The following is a 22,362-nucleotide window of genomic DNA, read 5'->3' as shown; positions in this document are numbered from 1 at the left end:
ATTAAATAAAAATTGCAGCTTTATGATTTTTTATTTCACATATCATGAATATTAAAATTCTGCAACTAGATTTCTGAAACAGGCTGTATTTGATACAGACTTGAAGTCACTACATAAAAGGCTTGTCAGAAAATGATTTCCATGTTTCCAATTTTCCTTTCCCTAGGACTAAGAACACCCTGTTTAGTTACTAGCATTTATTAAAACATAACAATTCAGGACTGCAAAGAATAGGCTTTATGGATCCTTCTTTCCAGTAGAAAAGCTTAGCTAGAACAGAGCATTCAAGATTCCCTTCATTAAAAGATGGGATGTTCTTTTTAAACAACTTCTTTGGGGTCACTTGGAAAGCTCGTCGCACTTCCGGTCGGAACATGTGCCTTGCTCAGTAATACTCAAAGGCTTGTCTTTCAGAGTAGTTCAGGTCTTAGATCCAGTGATTAAAAACTGCTCATTTATAGAAACAAAGCATTTTAGTGCTCTTCTGATATTAAATAAAATGGCCCAGGAAGGTGTTTACCAGGATTTGGAAGCTCCTAGCATTTTGTTGGGAAGAGCTACAGGGATGGAGCCAGGCCATGACAGCCTCTTTCTGATGTGGTGTGTCCCTCTGCACATTGTTGTCATTCCGATGAGAAGCCCTGCCTGAGGATTAGCTGTGAGGTTCTCTGAGACAGCAGGGACCTGGACACAGTGTCCCTCACTATTCTGCTTGGCTATAGGATGGTCATGGATGTTAACTTCTAAGGCATCCCAATTTTACTCCAACATTCTCTCTTAAATGCTCCATTCCAAGGAGGAACTTTTATCTTTGACCATGCTTTTGGGTGTATGTTTTTGGTCTGAGTATGTGTTTTAGCCAACTGTGAGACTCCCTGTGTCACAAACTAGTTTTGTTTTGACTTTTAACTGTTTATTGGGTAAATTGCGATGTTTCATGCATTATTTGGCAAACTGTTGTCTGTTTTAATGTCATTTGCCAAATCAGGGGTCAGCTATGCTAAGTTTTCTAAGAATTATACTGTGATCATTCTTTTTCTCTTTTGACTATCAAAATGCCATCCTTCCTTCTACAATAGAAGGTGGTTCTCATACGTGACTGCATTGTTGGCACTAGTTGAATATTTTTGTATTATTAAGCCATCCTATTGAAATACTGCCTACTTAGCCTGGACTAGCATGAATGTACAACTATTTGAAGAGTAGGTAAAATTTTAGAATTTAAGTAAAATATCTCTCTCTCTCTCTCTCTCTCTCTCTCTCTCTCTCTCTCTCTCTCTCTCTCTCTCTCTCTCTCTTCTCCCTGCTTATTTATCACCCAATTATGCAACATTGAACCATTGTCTTTTTGTCCTTTTACTCTCCATTCAGACTAAGAATTCCATGGACGTTGCAAATATCTTGGTACTTAGCCTTCCTTTCATCTATTTCTTCACTTTGCTTTTGCTGAATGTTTACATATCAATTAGGGCTGAACTACAAACCTGCAAGTGTTTTAACTTCTTGTAATGACAGTGTTTTCTTTTGCCAATGTTTGCACGCAGTTTTGTTCATCAGTTTTGGTTTTGAGTGTACAATTTGCAGTTACCTCCTGGAAAAGGCAGTGTGCTAATGGATTTCAGATGTGGTATGAATAACTTATTTGTACATTCGTGCAAAATCAAACACATTTGGTACAAATTTTGTTTACTCTTTGGTTTCAAAGAATAAAATCATGCCAGTAACTCAACAAGTGCAAAGACATTCCTTACAAGAGGAGACTTACTGATTTCAGAGAATGTCACTTGGGATCGCTGGTCAAAGAAATAATGAGCCAGTTCCCTTGCACATTGTTGAAGTTACCCAGGCTAGCAACTCTATTCTAATCTGCTCCTTTGCTCTTCTGTGGGCAGAGGGAAGTCCATTACACAGATTAAGTGTTAATCAGTCCTACCAAGAATCTTCTCCTGTGATGGCAAGTGCATCTTTGATCGAGTTTCTATTGAAAAGAAGCCACCATGTGCTTTTCCAATGCCTGGTGACTCACAGAGTATGGACAGAGGGGGATGGTCATTTGCACAGCCAATCCTGGAACAATTCCCTGTCGCTTTGGTAGCTGAAAGATGATCTAGGGCCAAAGCTAGAGTTTCCATTCCTTCTGTGGCTCAGTGTGAACTGAACCTCAAAACCACATTGCTTCATACTGCAAGTCTGCGTCACAGAGAAGACACAGGTGTCACAACAAGAACACAGCTACTGTTTCACTCTGGCAATGTGGAGACTTCACCTTCTCAGATTTTACAGAGAGATGTGGGGCTCCCCTGTTTACTCCTTTTCTTTGAGATTGTACATTACCACATCTTTGGTTTAGAGATACAATTCCATTTGGGGCGTAGTGACTGAAGTAGGACGAGAAGGAGAACACAGTATCATCCTAACCTACAGCAACGTGTGTTTTTATGCTTTCTTTCCTACTATCTATAGCATTCTGACACTACCTTCTGATTTATATGGCTCGTGCAGCTTCCTAAAAGCTAAGACTAAGCTAGGACACTCATTGTCAGATTTGAACAAGTACCAGAAACACAGGATTATTACAAGGTGGGTTTGGGGCCTGCTTCTAGAGTTTCCGATTCTGCAGGTGTGGGACCCAGAAATCCACATTTCTAGTAAGTGACAAATGTGCTGGTGCTTCTGGCCTAGGGGTGAGAGTTTTGAAAGTGCCTGAGTCAGGAGTTCAATAGCACAGCTTCCTAGGGCAGGAGAAGGAGCACATGGATTCCCTCTACCCTTTTGCCCCAGTTTTATGATTATGAAGAATTTCTTTTTGTTATTTTGAGACAGGGTTTCTCTGTATATCCCTGGTTGTCCTGGAACTCACTATGTAGACCAGGCTGGCCTTGAAGTCAGAAATCTGCCTGCCTCTGCCTCCGGAGTGCTGGGATTAAAGATGTGTACCACCACTGTCTGGTTATTATGAAAAAATTTAAAGGACATTTCTTAACATGAATCAGATACATACATGTATTCTTCATGAATGCATATTAAAATAATATTACATTGACTAGAAATTCAATGACCACAGTATTTTGAAAAGTAAATAATAAAACATATTATAGTTTAGGAGGAAGCCAATCATCTCTACTGCAATATATCCATTTATTTAAATGTCAGTCAAGTTTTCTCTATACATTTCTGTCCCATCTATTAAGTTGGCTTTAGAGAATTTTCAGATACTCAAAGGAATTAACAATGAAAAACCATAAGCAGGCTTAAATGCCCATTTTTCTTTTTGCTTGAAATATTTTTTAAGGTAGTATCATAATTTACACAAGATATATCTGTTTTCTTATATCAAAGCTCTTTCCTGGGCTGTGTAATTATACACAACAAAACCTAGGCATTGCTCACGAAACTAACCCAAGCATCCAGAGACCCTAGCAACATTAGGCAACATCAAAGGGTAGTTTCTTAAAGCTGCCTGTTAAGAACAACACCAGGTATGCTGAGCCACCTGCTTAACTATAATTTATAAATATTCTTTAGGTTATGGGATAATATTCATTTGAAATGAAGACAATAAGAGGAGTATTTCTCAAGCATCTAAGAAGCTGAGCATGTTTGTTCAAGATTTTTAAAGAAGTACATGTATAATTACTTCTTTCTTTTTCAAAACAGCATTTTAGCTTTAAATGTGCAGAGCATAGCACAAGGCCCCCCAGAGGGTGGAAGCTTTGTCTGTGAGCCCGAGTAGGGGATATGCTGGAGGTTGCGGCTCCTCCAGGCTTCGTGAGAGTGCGCACAGCTGTTTTAGTGTTTCGTTTACTTCAGTTTTTGCTGCTGTGTCAGATAAATAAAAAATAGGATAAAATCACTGACAATCCACTTCAGTTGAAAGTTGAAAAATGAAAAATAATATGACCTTTTCACAAAAACCAACTAAACAGCCAACTGATCACACACCAGTCTCACTGACTAGACACTGCCTCTACCTGAATGAATAGCTCCAATGTCAGCTTGGCTCTAACCTGGGAGATGAATGGGATCTAGCACTGTGCTAGGATGGCTACCCATCCTATTCACTTTCTCATTAGGTGATTCCAGTGAAGTAAGAACTTCGGTTTTAAAATCATGATAGCTTTGGCAGACAAAGACAGTTGGAAACCCTAAAGCATGTTTTTCACATTTTCTCTGGTGCCTTACAGTATGCATGCATGCATATCTTTATTTATATCTACATATCTATATCATCCATATCTATGCAATCTATGTCTACATCTTCTGTAACACAAGCCAGTTTCTAACTTCTGCACTTGACTCTGAAATCCATTTCACTGGGCACCTTTACTGGGTTCATTCATTTGTTGTTTAAAAATTTTTTATTGCAATGGCTTATTGACTATGTGTGTGTGCACATGCACACACATGTGCATGCATGCCTGCATGTACGTGAGCTTAAATGTGCGTGACGTGGCTTGCATGTTGAGGTCAGAGGGCAACTTTTGAGAGTCAGCTTTTTTTTTCACCAGAGATCAAACTCGGATTGTTAGATTTCGTGACAAGTGTCTTTATCCACTTGAGTTTTCTTGATCGCCTAGTTAGTTTCCTTCATTAATTAGTAGTTGTCCCTGTGAAAGGTGACCAAGTTAATATCTTCTATTTGATTACAAAACATGATGATGTCCCATTTATTGAAAGCTCAATTAAACAAATTTGGCAATTTATATGTTCTCTTCCTGGCAGTTTCAAAATAAATTTTCCCCCTACAAAGTGGGTACTCAGAAAATTCTTTTTCTTTGTTTGTTTGTTTTTGTTTTTTGAGACAGGTTTTCTTTCTGCAATTTTGGAGCCTGTTCTGGAACTCCCTCTGTAGACCAGACTGGCCTCAAACTCAGAGATCTGCCTGTCTCTCTCTCCTGAGTTCTGGGATTAAAGGCATGAGTCACCAACACCTGGCTTAAAAATGTGCAGTCCTAGTTGGTCTCAAACACATGATCCTCCTGCCTGTGCTTCTTTTAGCAAATCCTACTGGTATGCGCCACCACAAGGAGTCAGAAAATTCTATAGGATAGAAAAATTCATTCTGGATTTCAACTAGTGGTTTCTAATTCTATTTCTAATTCCATACCTTCAAGGAAGATCATGTAGGAACTGTATAACAACAATGTAGAAAACTAGAGGTGAGCCATTGATGGGTTCTAATGTATCTCCTATTCATCCAACTTGCTTTTCTAGACACATTGTTGTTATCTGTGAGGTGGATGATATCACACAGACTTCAAATATGTAGCCCTGAAATGACCATGTAACATGTATCTGTAAGTGTAATGGCGGCCGCTTACAAATCTCATTTTGTCTGGCTCCCCTCCTGACCCTCCTTTGTCAAGAATTACTTTAAACAATAAACATGCCAGGACTTGCTCTTTGGATGATGTATCATATTTCAAACCTTTTATTTTTGCACAAAACTGAAAACTCTGGAAAAACATGGAAAGGAATAAGACCGTCATGTTTTCATTAAGATATAGGCTGTTGGTTATATGTTTATTAAAAAAAATTCCATGGTAGTTCCACTAAAAAGTGTGATTGGCATGGTGCATTTGAAAGCACTGTTTAAGACAGAACAAAATAGAGACCATAATATTTGCATAAAAAGTTCTCAGTTTTGGATTATATGACGATATATACCTGTTGGAAAATGTATGTGGAAAAAAGAAATAATTTTTGTACAACCGTGACTCATGTGTAAGCTTTCATTTATCGTAATCCAGCCAGCCAAGGTAAATGTGTTTGGCTTACTAGACACACTTATGCAGCATTTAAAAGGGAGCAGGGAAGTTTATTAAAACAGAGAGCTCCTCGAACAGCATGCAGATGTCAGGGAGCTAGGTCCTTGGAGCACACTTGTTGTGTTGTAAGCAGAGGTCCTCACAGTTTCACACTGGTTATAAAACCTTATTTTGTGCTGCTGGCCTGGAGTGAGAACGCCATACATCTGCAGGCAATTAGAAAGAGCTGGGCTTCGTATTTGATTAGCTCACTAATAAACCGGCACAAGTGTGACTCGACTTATATTAGTCAGATCCCTAGACAGATTATTCTGTTGTTATCATATGAAATAACCCTTTTTGTCAACAATTAAGTAAATCCACATTTATGGGCACTTTGCAAAATTGGGAGGTGGGAAGAAATCCAGCTTAAGCCTTAAGTCATTAAAAGGCTTTTAACCCTAACTTTTCATAGTACAGACCCCCAAACCCAAATTTGGAAATCGATGAATTATTCCAAACAGTTTAGATTAAAAACTCTAGTATGTATATAACAGATAATTGTTATAATTTATATTTTCCATAAGCAAAGTGCCTAATAATTTTAATTTGCAATTAAAAACCCTCCAGAGAACTGATAATTATGCTATTTTTAATATGTGAAAACTAACTTTGTAAGGTAGTCTTTTGGTATTCTAATTCATTTAATAAACATAAGATAAAGTTTCATCCAGTAACCTGAAAAATAGTTAAATAACTACTTAAAGATACAACTTTTCAATTAGACAGAGAGCTTGTAATGTATCTGTGACAATACTGTGAAACTATATGGCTAACGGCTTTATTAAATAAAGCTTTCTGCTTTTTATTAATTAAATATGTCTCTACCTGTGGGTTTTAAAAATGTTTTAAACTGAAATAGAATTATATCACTTCCACCCTTTCCTCCTTCCAGGCTTTCCTAGATGCCCTCCTTTAGTCCCTCCTGAGACTTAACCCCACTCCCAAGTAGATAGCCTATTTTTCTTTGATTATTATTGTCATATATTTATGTATGTGTATGCACACATATATGACTACACCTGCTGAGTCCGTTTTGTTGTTGGTGTGTGTATGATTTGGGGGTTTCCCACTCTCAATTGGATAATAGCCAGGAAGTGGAAACAATCTAAAACCCTTCAATAGATGAGTAGAAAATAAAAATGTGGCACATGAACACTCTGAAATACTATTCACTATAAAGAAAAATGAAGCTATAAAGTTTTCAGGTAAGAGGACAGACCTAGAAAATACTATACTGAGAAAGGTAACCAGACCCAGAAAGATACTTCAGCATGTTCTCTCTCATCTGTGGTTCCTATCCCCAAATCCTCAGATGTAAGGACATAATCTGGAGTAGCAACAAAGACCATAGGTGGTGGGAGTGTTGGTGTGGAGTTGGGAGTGGGAAGGTGCTGGGCTTGATAAGGGAAAAGCAGGATACAGGTGATGAGAAATGAGAAATGGAAAGACAGGGAGGTAGACTCCAGCTGGGGAGGAGGTCAGTCCAAAAGAAGGAGGATGAAGGACAAAGAACACTAAGGTTGTTTGATAAAACCTCAAGGAATCACGATTTTATATTTACATAAAATTATACAGAATGCATAAAAGTGTGTGTGCGTATGTGTGTGTGTATCTGTGTGTTTGTGTATGCCTGTGTATGTCTGTGTCTTAAAAGAAGTTAAATCACTCTGACTGCAGTGCTCTCACAAGAATCACAGACTAATAAAAAAAACCAGCAAACAAAACAAAACAAAACCTTGGTACTGGTCAAGAATGATTGGTCAGGGTAGTCCAAATGACTCCCCCAAAATACAGATTTTTAATGTAGCCATTGGTTGCCTCTCAGAGGTTAAGATTGGTCCCTATTGATGAAAACACCACACACTTAGGGTACTTGACCCAGATGACCCAAGCTGGATCTGATCTGAAAGCATCTTTCTTATGGTCTAGCCTTTCCTATGGTTCCAGAAAATACTATGCAAGCTGCCAAGAGAGGGAAGCAATTAAACGGTTCTTCCCAGATGAAGCACCTATGAACCATGACAACGATCAGAAAACTATCCAGAAATGTGCAATGTGTGAAGCTAACATGTTCGTGGTAACCAAGCTGTCTAGGTGGACGGAAGGTCCACTCAACATCAGGAAAGTCATATTGATACTACAAACCTAGCCAGCTTTCCACGGCTAGTAAAATCATAGGTATTAGAAAAGAGTCAGCTACCATCACTTTGTTAGACCAATTTCTTACTACACTCTAAACCTTATCCTTATACCCACAGATAATGTAGCTACCAGCCCTCATCAAAGAAGCCTCTCTTTACAGCAAATGGAGATTATCAGAGAAAGCCACAACTGCACGCAATGCAGAGGCCAACAGAATGTGGTGAGCACAGCCCCTGCAGATACAGCTATATCACAATTCCTGTAGCTGTCAGGGGAGAGGCAGTGAAAAAGATTATTAAAGTCAGACCGCCAGGAGCCTGCTGTGAAACACTCTCTCCTAGAAATGGCTGCACTCACTGGATTGGAACTATGGCACTATCAATGGGTATGTTAATAAGGAAGGGGGAAAATTTCAAGGGGTCCTACTCCTAGACATAGAACTACAGGCAACTAGTCTAAATATTTTAAAGGAAAATTACAAAGGATTTCATTTTCACTATTCACAAGTTTGTTTCTATCATGCCCAATGTGTGTCTTGGATTAATTTTGTTCTTCATGTAGTTATAGGCATTGTTCCTCAATTCAGTCAGGAGTGTCAAGGATGAACCATGAACTACTTTGATAAATAGCCCACTCTTTATCTTTCTTTCAAGTATCATTAAAGTATACAATACCAAAGGGCTAAAAATTACTCAGAATGTAAACATCTAAACAACTTCATCAAAGATATTTTATTTCAGAAAAAATACCATCAGAACTTTCAAGCTAATATATTTAAATGACTCAACTAAAAGATGGTATATCTGAAATAAACGGAAGGTATTTTTCACCAGCACACACACACACACACACACACACATTCTCATATAACCTCATCAGTTTATCTCATTGTCATAATCCTAAATTAGATACTAGCATATCAAGCAGATGCTGACGCATTCATCATCAATACTGGAATTCTGACTCATGACAGTAACACAAAACAGATGCTCCTCTGAGGCCCCCTGAAAGGTGACACCATCATTGCTCCTGATGTAGGGGTGACTTAAAATTTGCCCACAAAATATCAAGTAATAAAAACCAGAGCAGGGCGGATTCCTCACTTAACTTATAAAAGTTAACATTTAAGAGTTCCCATCTCTATTTTGAAGATAGAACAAAGCACCAGAGAAGGAGAGCATGCTCCACTAACGCTTGATGGCACTAACTCTTGAGGGATCTGTGACCTCATTCATGACCGGACAGAAGAGCAGGGCAAGCTTGCCCATCCTGCGGGTTCTACCTCTTCAGCCCCTAGCAATGTGAAATGAGTCTTGGGTCTCCTATAACCTGGTCTCTGGAAAAGAAGCATCACACCAGCAGTTCTGAGAGAATTTTGCAAGAAAGAAAAGGCAAACAATCCCTTAGCAAGTCCACTTGGTTAATATCTTACATATCTTCAAAGTCCGCATTCTTATTGCTTTGCTAGCATGAATCTACAGCTGTTTCTAGAATACACAGTGATGTGTACTCTGTGAAAATAAACAGAAAAGCCCAGGCCTATGGTGCCATGGAGCAAGTGATAGAATAAAAGTGCTGAAACAAGATCTTTAACAGAAACAGCCTCATGAATGCAGAGCCTCCCTCCGCGGTGGAGAGAAGTAGGATCCTTTTCTTGAGCGAGAGAAATAAGTTAGTGGCAACTCCAACGACAAAAAAATATCTTGAGAAACTGAAGGGGGACATTTACGGAGCAGGTCAACAGCATAATTTCAAATTCCAAGCAAATAACTGGACCCTTCTCCTGGCATCGACTCTGGCATGATTCTGGCAACCCCCTCCTTGGGCTTAAAAACCAGCTCTGTGCCTAACACCTGTGTGACCTCTGCTTCTCAAGCTTGGCTGCATACTGGAACCCCACTGGGAGCTTTAAAAAACAGTGATGCCTGGAATTCATCCTGAGGGAGTGTTATTTAATTGTGCTAGGGTGTGGCTTGGCCACTGAGAAGCATTAAAAGGCGCCTAAGTGACTATAAATAGAGCAGCTGAGGTTCGGAACCACTGGTGAATTTTCTTCCTCATCTGTAAAACAATGATGACATCAAGAGCAAGTAACTTTTAGGATTATTGCTATGGTGACATATGCTACTGCAGACATAGTGCTTAGCACCATGTCCTGTGTGGGAAGCCCTTGATCAATGTGAGCTATTACATTCTCACCAGGAGGTGAGGGCAAGAACTCACTTGTCAGTACAAGTCATGCTCACCTTGGCACACATTATGCTCACTCTGCTCGTAGCCTGCTGCACACTGGATCCGGTGGGAAGGGTTGGAAGGGATACGCTGAGGGTCAGCTGGGTTCCTCCGGATGACAAAATTATTTCGGCCAGTTTGTACTTCAGGGCCAGCAACTGCAGTAGCGCTGGCCATGAAACCACCTCCAGGCACCACACCGCTGGTTGCCACGCTACTGGCAGCTACGTTTCCAGTGGCGGCACCTGATGATGCTTCTGCAGCTGGTGTTTCTTGCTGAGGCTGTTCATTATTGACAATAATTTGGGCTGTTTTAGGAAGGCAGAGATATCCTCCATAGTGGTTGACGCATTTCATTCCACCTTTGCAAGCATCTGGGACAATGTCACATTCATCAATATCTGTAGTTAGTAATAAAATAAGTCAGCAATCTTCTCAGAAGAGAGTATGGTTAGCTCACATAGGACTGGAAGAGCACATGAGATGAGGACAGAGCTGTTCGTGGATCAGGAGTCTTAGAAGCAAGCTTACCTTTGCACTGCTGTCTTACGGGGTCCCACTCATATCCATCGGTGCATTGCTGCAAAGAAAACATCAAACATTGGAGCTGGAAGACAATGAATGGCCTCCCTGAGAAGCTACTGTACAAGGATTATCTGATGCTTGGAACCCTAGGGAAATGAGATGGGCAGTGACTTCCACATTCTTCCCTCTAAGACCAGTAAGGCTAATGGGCAGGTTCTCTTCTCTTTCTTAGCTGGTCCGAGCCCTCTGTGTGTTTGAAACAGTTGTCCATCACAATCTTCTTGGAATTCTTTTTCTCTTTTGAGACTGCTCACCCCAATATTTCTGACTGATCTCCCCCACTTTGTGAAAACCAAAGGTCAGCTGGGTTTCCTATTTTGTCCCAACAGGTCCAGTCCACCCGTAGCTGTTCCTCTCTCCAGCCGGGGCTTGTGGAGATCAAGCTGTCAGGCATTCCCAGGACACACCCCAAAGGCGGCCCCCATCATCAAGGTCACACCATCTTCTCCCTAAACCCAGTACTCCTTCCTCTCTCACAGCCTTATGGGAACAAGAGGAAGCCTGACTGCAACTATATATCATGGACTGCCTGGCCTGGAACCTTTCTCCTTCCTCTGACACACATCTGAAGTGACTCCCTCACTCTGCCACGTGGACCTGCGCCCTCCTGAGAGCTGCCACCATGCTGCCTATGACACTGGGACCTAGTATCTCAGAGACTAGGCCGTGCCTTCTGTTTGTCTGTCAATGTCTCTCTTAGTAATTATCTTATCTCTCCTCAAACCCTGAATATCAGTCTCCACTGGTGAGGTTTTCAGGTTCATCAGGAGTTTTGACTGCCTGCTAAATTTTTTCTAAAACCTTGGCTCTGGGTCAGATGATGCCCTGGGCTGACTCTGTTGCCCTAAACCAGCTGAGTCTTACTGTTTAGGACATCTGTTGCACCTACACGCCCCCAAGGAGGAAGATGGATGCTGGAAACCTCTTAATGGAATTTTTTATGTCCGAATTCTTCCAGGTACAGTGCAAGGGCAAATAGTCAGAGGGTTTGCTCCCAGAGTCCTTTTGACCATAGGAACTGCTTTCCTCTCTGCCAATCATGCAACTCTCACAGCCCCATCCTCTGGCTGGCCCGAAACTGGGACCTTTTTCTGTGGGAGGTCACAAGTCTGTAAGCTTTCTAGCCAGACACTCTACTCCACAGATCTCAAGGCAGCTCACTGCCGCCCCCTCCTCCTCTGTGAGAGCCAGCCATCAAGCATCTCTGTAAATCCTCCCTTTTCTCTGATTCCTACCCTTTATATCTGGCCTCCACAGGCCTCTTGGCCTTCCCTCTCCTGTGGGCCACCTTCTAGGATTTTCCTCCAGGACTGCTTCAGAACTGTACAACATGTGGTGCTGCTGCTCCCCAGGCAACTTCATTCTGTGTTCAATCAGCAGGTGCGGCGCCCGCGCCACAAGCAAGTCCAGGGTATCAGGAAAAGAAAGACCAAATGTCCAGCTGTTTGTACTAAGAAGTGTATTTTGCAAGTGCTAAGAGGTCTCTCTCCTGTAGGAGGGAGCAGTCTTACATATAGTCTTACAACACAGTGGAAAAACCCCAGGTGGAAGAGAGCGTGTTTCCCTCCTGCTAGATGTGGATGTCAGTGGGGCAATGCAGGGGCAGTAAACCAGGACTAGAAAACAGGATGCACCTGTGGCTATCAGCTGACAAACAACTCAGAGACCCTGTGGGGGCCCCAACAAGCAGGCTCCTGAACTTTGTGGTCTCCAGACTCTTCAGCCACACCTCCTTCCTGAGACATGACGGTCTACACCCCTTGGGTCTCCTACAGCTCTCAGCTACAAGTGGCAAACTCTTTGTGAGGGGAGGGGTTGATGAAGAGGCCCAAACTGGCTCCAGGCCAGAGGTGTCTTCTGCAAGCTTGCCTGCTCAGAAGAACTTCTTTTCGCTATGCCCCTCGCAGGTTGGATGTAATCATGGCATTTCAGTGTGCCGTCATTTGTTTATGTGCTGCCCGTGTTTCCTGGCTTGTGTTCACAAGTCACATGTATGTAAATTACCTTTAGTTGCCATTCTGTATTCCAAGGAAAAAACTAAATAGAACCTGTAGTTATTGTAACTGAGTGATATATACCTGATTTTAAAATATGGGTGTGTGCACAAGTTAGTGGGTACACACACACACACACACACATACATATATATGTATATATGTTTACAAAAATTTTAAGATACTGATGTTTTTGTTCAAAGACATACAGGGACATTTACAAATGAATGACTACCTGTGCCTGGTTATATCATACATGTAGCTTCTTTTTCATAGTGACTTTAGGTGATCTCCATGCTGTCTGTACTTATGACTGTTAGACATTCACATACAACATGTATGTTTTCTGTGTTTCAAATATGATTTGTTACGTTTTCACTTAAAAGCTAATTATTAATTATCTTTTTATTTAAAAAAGATTTTATTAAAAGTTAGACTTAAAAAGCTATCACATTAAAAAGAGATGTAAAAGTTATATATATATATATAATATATAGATGGTAACAAAGGTTAAAAAGGGCTGTTGTCTTTAGACAAAAGAGATTTTATATGGGAAATTTATGAAAGACGGTTATAACATAGTTGAAATCTAATTATAAGTACCACAGCCAAAATTCTAAGTATGGAGGTAAAATTAATGTTCTAGTTTTCTCTCTTGTTACAACAATAAGTTTTCCTTTTTTCCTGCTACTTTCATGAGTGTGTGGTATGCATGTATGTGTGTAAGTTTTCACATGTCTGTGTGTATACATGCATGGCAGGGCTGAAGCTGATGCCAGGGATGATCTCAACAGTTTTTCTACCTTATTCAATGAGGCAGAGTCTCAAACAAAACCAGAGCTTCCTGGTATGAGCAGTCTCACTAGCCAGCTTGCTCTGGGGAGTCTTTGGGCATTTCCTTCCAAGGCTGTCATGACAGAGGCTGCCATGTTCTCCCAGCAATTATATGGTTCTGGGGATCCAAAGGCTTGTTTCACACTTGCATGGCGAATAACTGGCCATCTCCCCAGCCTCTAGCTTCCCTAAGTTTCCATTTTTCTCTTAATAATATTTACAAAGGATTAGTGATTTACTTAATTAATTTATATGTCTATGTGTTGGCTAATGTGTGCCATGGCTCATGTATGGAAGTCATGGGACAATTTTATTTTCATTTTATTATCATAGTAAATGAGATACTAAAAACCTAGTGACCTATTGAGAGAAGCCAGTCACTTTCTGGGTACTCAGGGTCTTAACATTAGGAAAGATTAGGCCACAAAAGATTATTTCTCTTGAGATATTCTTGCTAAGTTACATACTTACTATAAAACTTACTCTGGTAGACAAATAATTAAATCTATTTTATGGGGAAGTCCTTCTGTGTACATGCTTATCTTATTGGTTGTTAAATAAAGCACTGTTGACCAATAGGGAAGCAAGATAGGTGAGACTAGGAGCCGAGGAGGATTCTGGGAAAGAGAGACAAAGGCAGACACCACGTAGGCTGCCAGAGGTCTGGACCCTTTTCTTCAGTAAGGGAAATACTTAGATTAGCAATTATGGGTTAAATACTTAAGTCAGACCTAGCCAGTAAGAAACCAAGCAAACCACCAACAGCTTCATAATTAATATAGTATCTTGTGTGTCATTTGGGGGTTCAGAGTGCGGCAGGGCCCAGGCGACTGGTGGGGAAAACTACACTCTACATCTATTTATAAATTTGGCCCCTATACAAATTTCATTGTAACTGTGATCCTCAGTCCTCTAGATGGATAATTAAATAAACAACTAGAATCAGTAAATTGTGAGATTTTTTTTTTACAGTAAACCTGTGGGAACTAAAGACAATGAAATGATTTTATTAATCAAAAGAAGACCCCCTCAGCCTAGAGGGAAAATATTGTGCTTTCATATTTTGTAAATTCTGCTATATGTTAGAGATGCTTGAAGTTAGATTGGTGCATTTCTAAGGCTAAGGTAAAGATTATATTGTATCCTTAATTAAATCATGTTTTTTTGTTTTTGTTTTTTGTTTTGTTTTACGAGACAGGGTTTCTCTGTATTGTTTTGGAAGCTGTCGGTCCAGCCTGGCCTCGAATTAAATCATGTTTTTGGTGATTTACTTTTGCAGACTATTCACCCTACTTGGACCAACTTTACATCTTTAAAATTTTCAAATATTAAAGAAATTAATTTGAAATTGACCCAAATTTATTTTAAATCTTCCAAAAGAAATTGTATTTGTAGTGTATCTATAATTTAATCCAAACTCTTAAATCCAAACCTTAACTTTTGCTAATTAAAAGAATTAACTGAGTCCAACCACTGAGATCATTACTCTTCTGCTTTGACTCAGTTTACTCCAGTTGGGAATAACTGAAGATTTCCAGCGACACTTTCCAGACTGTACAAGAGCAATTGCTTCATTTACTGTGTCTTTACTTCAAGATGTACTACGTTTTGGCTTACTTTAATGTGAGACACAGTACTTCTGTTACATCAGACATAGTGGACAGGACAAAAATCAGATCAAATCATAATGGCTAATTGACTAATGTGATCCAGGAATTTCTTTCTTCACAGCTTTGCTAAACACTTCTCTTTCCCAAAGACCCACCTTCCTGTCTTAGAATGACCTTTCTGGCAATGGAACAAATAGAAGAAAAATTTTCATGTTTCTTCAAAAGCTGTACTGTGTCACTACAGTTTCAACAAGTGATAGATATGTTGTCAGCACCTCCATAGTGAGTGTGGACAGGTCCAAAGGCAAAAGTTATATCCAGGGTTATATTACCCTCTCTAACTCCATGATACACCCCCTGTCAGCAGGAGGCAAACAGTGCTCAGTATCTCAACACCCTCTTATATAAAGTTATTCCTCCATTTATGTTTATATAAATAAAAGACAGGGAATATTAGAACCCATACCAACTGCTGCCACTGTAATTGTGTTTACAATTACCCTCACAAGTCATCCTGTATACACTCCCCTAGGCTAATAGAATCTGAGCAATTAGAGGATGCGGGAAACACCCTTTACCATGGAGGCACCTTAGCTAGATGCCAACTCCCATCCTCAAGGCTCTACCCTCAACATCACATTCCTTCAGCAAAATGCAAGACTTTCTCCCCCCACTGCTGCCCATGAATCAGAGCCAGACTGACTACAAGTGTGTACTCATCAACCACATGCATGGCAACTCCCCCTCCCGCTGCTGACGCCTGTATGTGCATAAGGGACTTTGTTAACTCGACCCCAGCAGCTTGAGCACCGCAAAGCCTCCTGCACGCTGTTTTTGTCTATAGCACTCGGGTCTGAAGCCCCACAGAGCCTCGGCTGCGCTGAGGCTCCTGTCTGTCTGTGGGTCTGAAGCCCCACAGAACCTCGGCTGCGCTGAGGCTCCTGTCTGTCTGTGGCATTAACAACCCTTCTAACACACTTCTCACACAAAAGGACAATCTGCCTCCGTGTCTCCTTCGCACTGTGAACCCCAAACCTTTCACTGAGTATGTGACTTCCTGATACCCTGACTTTAGTACACCCCTGGGTCCGTCCCTAGCTCCACTTCTTCACAGAACAACCCACCAACCATCTGTTCACACTAGGCACGGGCTGGCCTGGGCATTCAAGCTGGTGAAGACCTTGTCATTTTCTTGTGGCAGCTCAAGGGCTACAAGAGCAATGATTACAAAATGAGTTGTACTGATATATCAGGGGTGTGATAGATGCTTTCATGTGGAAGGGGACATGAGGAAAGTCCTTGAAGGGAAGGTGAGATTGAGCTTGGTCTTACTTAATGAGGGCTCCCCACCTGGGAGCTGTGGAAATTCTAGGAATGGGATCATTATTAACAGAGTTGTAAAACTATTGAAGAGGGAAAGAGTTACATGTAGTTCTGGCTGGGCTTGAGGTCAGCAAGGCAGGCAGGACCGAATCCAGGAAGCCTTCTTCTTCAGAGTAAGGAACTAGATTCTACCCTGAAGGTCTGGATCCCCGCGTTTTATTAGGCCTCTGAACCACTTGGGGTGCTGGTTGAAGGAGACTTTTCAGCTCTCAAGAATCTGACTCTCTCAGTCTAAATAGGGTACCTGGAATCTGATTCCTTGACAAGCACTTCAGACAGTAGCCAAACAGGTTGTCACAGATTACACCCTGAGAAACACCACTGGAGAAGATAAGAAGCCTCTGCAGAATCTTCAAATTCAGGACGTACTTTGACCAGATGTCTGAGAAAGTCAAAGTGAAGAAGACGCTTCAAGGCAGACTCCATAGTGGAGTAGACAAATTTGTTAACTGGAAGTGAGAATTGACTGTATAAACAAGTGATTAGGAAGAACCTGGCTGGTGGAGGCACTGAGGTTAAGTCAGCTCAACTCCTGTTACCCCTTACACTAATTTGTCTTAGTTTTTCCGACACTGTTTTAGATGTCTCCATCACCTTATGCAGAACTCAGAGGCATCATCAGCTCTGATGCCTGTACTTGTTTACTGCCAAGCTCTGACCACTCTTCCATGTCTGTTGTTACCATAGTGACACAGCCTTCCTGGCCTCACAGGGGCAGGACTCCTTTTGCTTACATTCGGTGCACAGCAGTCATGCGGGTCAGGCTTTGCGCCCCCACCTATGAACTCAGTGACCTCAGACATGCACAGCTCCTGTTGCTCATCCATCCTCCTTGTCTCACCTGCTCACCTCCTGGGGTCTTGCTGGCTGTGCCAGGCCTTCCTGAGCTGCTCAGAACCTCCCTCAAGAGCCAGCACCAAGTTACTCTCTTTTACACTAGCACTGACATTAACCACTTTGCCCTTTCTATTCTTTAGTGATTTGTATAATCTATGATAATGTTATTTAGAAGCTTTGTAGTTTTCAACGTATCTTCCCTTGAATAGAAGGCTGAATTGTCTCAGTAAACAAATAACCTTAACTTATTTTGGTAGTGAAAACTTGTTTGTGTAGATATTTAGTAGGTTAGTGAACCCTAATTCTAATATGAAAGGGGAATATAAGACTGTCTGTTTTATAGATACCAATCTTTCAAACCATGCCAAGATAGTCCCTCATTTCAATAATTGTGTGATAAATAAGGAAGACTTGCAGTTTGTTTAAGGTATTTAGCATGTTACTTTGGTGCATTTAATATGGTTCTACTATTAAACAAGCCTAGACTGAAGTTAGTTTCCTTTCTTGCTGGCTGTGTAGCCTTAAATCAAGTGGATAACCTTTATGTTCTTCTATTCTATCATCAGCTGGATAGTGTCACTCATCTCACACTTGACTGCAAGGGTGCAAAAAGTATGTTCACACTGAGGTGACTAAGCATGGCTAGTCACTTCTGGTCATTTAACCATCAGTTATTAGGTATACACAGTTTACAAGAGAAGAGGCTAATTTTAGACTTTCATAATAATAATCTTAAAACTGTAGGGCTTAACCCACAATGGACACTTTCTGCTAAAAACAAGTATGATTAGGTGATTGGAAAAAGGAGGAGGTATGAGATAAGAGGGAGATGGAAAGATCATACATTCAAGGCCAGACTGGGCTGGACAGTGATTGCTAGTACAGAGTCTCAGAAGAAAAGGAGCAACTCTTTTATTAGATGAATAATAGCTCACCGAAAAGGTGTACTGTGAGCCTAAGTAATAAAACATTTTCATTTGAATATAAGTAGCAGCACATGCTTTCATTTTTCTTTATTTTAATGTTAAATTGATACAGTGTTTTCACTAACCAACAGCAGAAAGGAACATCTGCCGAATGGGTAATAATATTCTAGGGATAACATAATGCAAAAGTGAGATAATGTTTATTATTAGCAATTGATATTAGCTCACTTCTGAGTTTTATTCTAAAAACATTTGCATTCTTTTTAGTAGGATTACTTAATTTTAAAAATTGGAAAGAAGTAGAAAAATGTGTTTTTCATATACTCATCCAGGACACATGTCATTCATCTCAACATTGACTGAGTTAGAAACCTCAAAACAGAGGACCCAGCACCTCATCAGAGGGAGGTGAACAGTGGCCTGCTCTTTCCTCACACACTGGGTACTGGGAGAGGCAAGATGCTGTTTTGAATATTTTATTAAACATTGGTTATATTGATGCAACTAATAATTGACTAGATTTGACTCAGAGATGCCAATAAAAGTTGCATGACCAGGAGGCACACAGTGTATTTTAAATCCACTTTGGCAAATGCTATATCCTGCTGACAGATAAGCTTTCTGCAGGGTTTGTACACAAGTAGACAGCCTCCATGAACTCGGTAAAGATCACTTCACGAGGACAGAGGTCACAGGCACAGAGGAGACAGTGTCTTTACATGATACTCTGCATGCCTTGGTTTCATGGGCACTACCCAGGCTTCCAGATACCTCAAACCTATCAATTCACTGAGTGTCCTAGAAACACAGAGCTTACACAGATTTGAACAGATTTGAATTTTAAAGTACTCATTTGGGCCTTTCACAAGTCATTCTGTTTTGATTCCCATCCCATCTGGTGATCTGAATGCGCCTTAGGAAGGACCCAGGGCAGTTTATAAGGAATCCTAAATCTGAGTCACATTACAGTGTTGTCTAAGTTACTTTGCTTCACAGAGAGCATCTGGCTTCCACTGGCAGAGGCAGGTAGTCTTGTGTCATAGACTACCACTCAATAATACACTTACATCAAATTCCATCAACCCTTACCGTGTATGTGATGGTTTCCTCAGTGTCCTGTGACTTTACCAGCATTACCGTCAGCATAGTTAGGAAAACTGTTTGCAACATCGTGACTCTCTGAGGGAAACAAAAGATAATGCTTAGCGCCTGCTGCCTGCAAAATCAAAACTCTAGCTGGCAAGAAAGGGAGGGCGGGGAGCCCAAGATACTCAATTTCCAATCTGCTTTCTCACCCCTGCCCCCAGTCACCAAGAGGAGAAACTACAGCAGAACCACATTTATTTCATTTCATTCATCCCGTACCAAGGATGCTCAGCGTGTGTTTATACCACGCCTAAGCACTAGGCTCCCAGTAAGGGGAGTCACAAGGGGGCTATAGAATATGAGCAATTCCAAAGACCACTGTGCAACCCCCCTCACCCCACGGAGGTGGAAATGGGCAGCATCTGTCTGTTCTCCGGAGCTTTAGAGCAACTACATGGCTCACCTCTAGCTGGTGAAGTTCTCCACCCCACCCCCAGAAAAATACCTGAGAACTAATATGAACCACGTGGCCTCAGACTTTCTTCCCCTTAAAAAAATAAAAAATATCCAAACTAGAAGAGCGATCTCTAAGGTCCTAGTAGAATATCCCACAGAGTTTCTCATTCACCGCAGGGTCACTTCTCTAATCCCCTCTCTTAAAGCTCCATTTCCAGCCCTGCTCTAGGAGCACAGCTTTGAGGGGCGAGATCAACCCCTCAAAGTCCCTGATAACTTGTTCCTTCGTTCCCAGGTCTCAAAATGTGCTATGCGCAAGGTCTAGGCTGTTAAGGTCGGACATCAGACTGCACTGCAACAGTGGGTGCCAGTTTTGGGGTGCCTGGCTTGGTGCCTACAGGGAATTGAGCTCCGTTTTCTTGGGTGTAAGCTACTAGGCGCCTGCCTGTCAGCGAGAGTTGCTGAGCGCTTTAGCTTCCAACCAGCGGCTGCCCAATTCAGGTACCTCTCAAATCTCGCACATCAGTCACTGAACCTAGAGACCATGGTCATCAGCAAAGCTTTAGGAGTTGGTAGTCAGCGCGTACACTCTGTCCATCGGCTTAGGCTGACGGATTGCATTTCCAGACCCTCACCTTAACCTCCCTCTCCTCTGCCGGGTTGCACAGACTGGGACAATTCTTGGGTCACCCCACCACACTCCCCGGTGCAGCCATCGCGGGTGGAGCGCGCACCCTGCGAACTCGGCTTGGGGCTCCTACCTGCCGGGGCCGCTCGCCCCTCTCCTGCTCTGGCAGCGAAGGAGTGCACAGGGGAGGGCAACCCGGTGGGTCTGAAATGGCGAGGTCTGGCAGCAGCAGCAGCCACAGGAGGAGGAGAAAGGGAGGAGAAGTAGGGCGAAGGAGGGCGGAGGAGAGAGAGAGGGAGGCGCAAGAGCCCAGCCCAGGCTTCAAGCCCGCGGGAAAGCGCGCCTCTAGGCGTCAGGGGTGCCCAGCTGTCCTTGGTGTAGGTCCCTCGGTCCCCTATTCACAAGGATTTGTTTGGGACTTGGTGCTCAAATATCACTCCCACAGCGCCTTTTAGGTTCTACAGAAATGCCTTTTTTTCTTATCGCAACAAGTGATTCTTGGAAGAGTAAATAAACTAAGGTTATTCCCAGAGCTGGTCCTTTTACTCTTCTTCTCCTTTTTATTACCTTTTGGGGGGTGGGTGGGTGGTGGTGTAGGTAGGAGTCTGCTTCCTCAAATGGTGAAAGATGAGAATGAATGAGTTCATTTCCTGACCTACTAGGTGCTCGGTGTTGGGTGTGGGTCAAATGGAGCTCACCTAATGAAATGTGTGCCTGCCTGAATGCATGCCCCCCCTCTGTCTCTGTCTCTCTCTTTCTCTCTCTGCCTCTGTCTCTCTGTCTCTGTCTCTCTCTCTCTGTTGTAATGTTGCTGGTCTTTCAACTCCTCTCCTTTTTCATCTACAGCTTTTTATTTCTCCCCAATATTGCTCATCCAAAGTTATGTTAGGCATTTGCTTCCATCTTTCATAATAGTAGTGGAATTTCAGGAATCTGAAGAGAGATTTTTTTTAAATCTACTTCATCAAGTCATACCACACAAATTGCAGCTATCTATGATAGTTTCGCTAGCCCTAGAGACAGGCACTTCCCTTCTGCTGCTGGTGTGCCGTTTAAGAACCAAGTTACCAAATGCATTTCAGAAGTTATAGAACTTGGTAACTTGGAGGGGCTAAGGACATACTTGTTCAGGGGCAGAATGCAGAAGGTGAGGGAGTGGGGAGTTGGCAGAGAATGTTGGGGAAAACCTGCCAGGTGGTGACCACTCTTATGTCTTTGGGGTAGGTGGGTTACCTAGACAACAAGGTAACTGTGGTAACAAGCCACCCAACACTGGGCAGGATCAGAGGAGTTTGATAGAGTGTGTAAGACTTTGATGATTGTAACAAAGACTTTGACTACTAAGTTTCTAGTAAGTCCCTTGACCCCTCTTGTCTTCAATGACTCCAAATTGTTTTTCTTTATTTTGAAAAGTTGATTCTTCTTTTCTGTATGACAAAAACACCTCTCTATGTGTTTTCTTGCTTAAATTCTCTTCAGCTTTTTCTTTGGAGCAACAAGGTAAAAGGCTTCCGATCGTCTATCTGTAGTTCAGTGATCTTCTTGCACACCCAGATGTTGGTTGACTACCTTTATTTAGACATCGGACAGGCATTTCAGACTGAACACGTTCAGGCCCCATCTACTCCTCCACCCATCGGCTTCATCCTTTCAGTCAAGAGGAATTTCATCTCTTTGTGCTCACATCCAGTTAGCTTCATTCTTTGTTTCATGGACACTGCATTCAGTTCTCCAGAAAACTATGCCAACTTTACCTTTGAGATGCATGCAGAACTGGACCGTCCTCATCTTCTTTGCAGCCACGCTGATTTAGACTTTTCTATCTGGATTATTACAACT

At 41.7% G+C, this 22,362-nt stretch overlaps 1 protein-coding gene and 1 long non-coding RNA gene across 3 annotated transcripts in view; one reads left to right on the top strand and one right to left on the bottom strand.

Moving 5' to 3' along the window:
• Positions 1-20,814, bottom strand: part of Efemp1 (EGF containing fibulin extracellular matrix protein 1) — a 65,857-nt gene extending 45,043 nt beyond the window's left edge. The window contains exons 1-4 of one of the 2 annotated variants that reach the window (XM_005070355.4): positions 20,657-20,814; positions 19,443-19,532; positions 10,716-10,764; positions 10,199-10,585 (exon numbers count right to left, since the gene is read on the bottom strand). In XM_005070355.4, the coding sequence (XP_005070412.1) occupies positions 10,199-10,585; positions 10,716-10,764; positions 19,443-19,523 (517 nt within the window). In that variant the 5' untranslated portion in view covers positions 19,524-19,532; positions 20,657-20,814. Of the gene's footprint in view, positions 1-10,198; positions 10,586-10,715; positions 10,765-19,442; positions 19,533-20,530; positions 20,553-20,656 lie in introns of those variants that run through there. The other variant, XM_040733207.1, reaches the window with a different exon arrangement.
• LOC121134657 lies at positions 7,529-11,532 on the top strand. Its single transcript, XR_005871770.1, has 2 exons — positions 7,529-8,337; positions 11,099-11,532. It is a non-coding gene; the product is annotated as an uncharacterized LOC121134657 (long non-coding RNA).
• Positions 20,815-22,362: the final 1,548 nt, after the last annotated feature.

This window comes from Mesocricetus auratus, unplaced genomic scaffold (assembly GCF_017639785.1).
Source record: "Mesocricetus auratus isolate SY011 unplaced genomic scaffold, BCM_Maur_2.0 Super-Scaffold_100029, whole genome shotgun sequence".
Lineage (NCBI taxonomy): Eukaryota > Metazoa > Chordata > Mammalia > Rodentia > Cricetidae > Mesocricetus > Mesocricetus auratus.
Note: the sequence above shows the minus strand (reverse complement) of the source record. Positions and strands in the feature narration are given on the sequence as shown.